Raw genomic sequence first — 530 nt, 5'->3', positions numbered from 1 at the left:
TATGGACTCCGACATATGGCCCGTAACAGCAGAGATCTATTAGCACTCTATGATGAAATATCATCTGGAGTTAACGAGGAAGTGAACTTCAAGTACAACAATATCAGGTCTGCCGTCCTGCAAGAATTGAAACCATTCGTGCAATTCGTCGCCAACAACATAAGAGGCATTCAACAAGACGTGACATCTCTTACGGGAATTATTGACTGTGCTGAGTTTGACACTGAACAAATTTCGTAAGTAACACTCTTTGACTTCATGTTTAACTTGCGTTTGTGTGCCAATACCTGATATGATATTTACTATAAATATGTATGGGTCAACTTATGAATCGATTCCCTTGCTTTCATTTTACAGACAATATCTCATTGCTGTCATTTCGGAATGCCAAAACCTAGCCAGCTGGATGGAAACCACCGCCTCCACACGTGTGTCGTACCCAATGAAGGATACCGTGGACGTGTACATTGTTAGTGGACGTGACATGTTGCAGGTAAACATCTTCTGAGGTCAGATAAATCAGCGAACGC

General features: G+C 41.9%; 1 protein-coding gene across 1 annotated transcript; it reads left to right on the top strand.

Moving 5' to 3' along the window:
- The first annotated feature begins 6 nt into the window (after window positions 1-6).
- Window positions 7-519, top strand: LOC110440679. Its single transcript, XM_021483837.1, has 2 exons — window positions 7-236; window positions 358-519. Exons 1-2 carry the CDS (start codon window positions 16-18, stop codon window positions 506-508), a joined length of 372 nt encoding a protein of 123 aa, XP_021339512.1. The 5' UTR covers window positions 7-15; the 3' UTR covers window positions 509-519.
- Window positions 520-530: the final 11 nt, after the last annotated feature.

Source organism: Mizuhopecten yessoensis, unplaced genomic scaffold, assembly GCF_002113885.1.
Source record: "Mizuhopecten yessoensis strain PY_sf001 unplaced genomic scaffold, ASM211388v2 scaffold685779, whole genome shotgun sequence".
NCBI classification, from domain to species: Eukaryota; Metazoa; Mollusca; class Bivalvia; order Pectinida; family Pectinidae; genus Mizuhopecten; species Mizuhopecten yessoensis.
The sequence above is the reverse complement of the archived record's forward strand: the minus strand, read 5'-3'. Positions and strand labels throughout refer to the sequence as shown.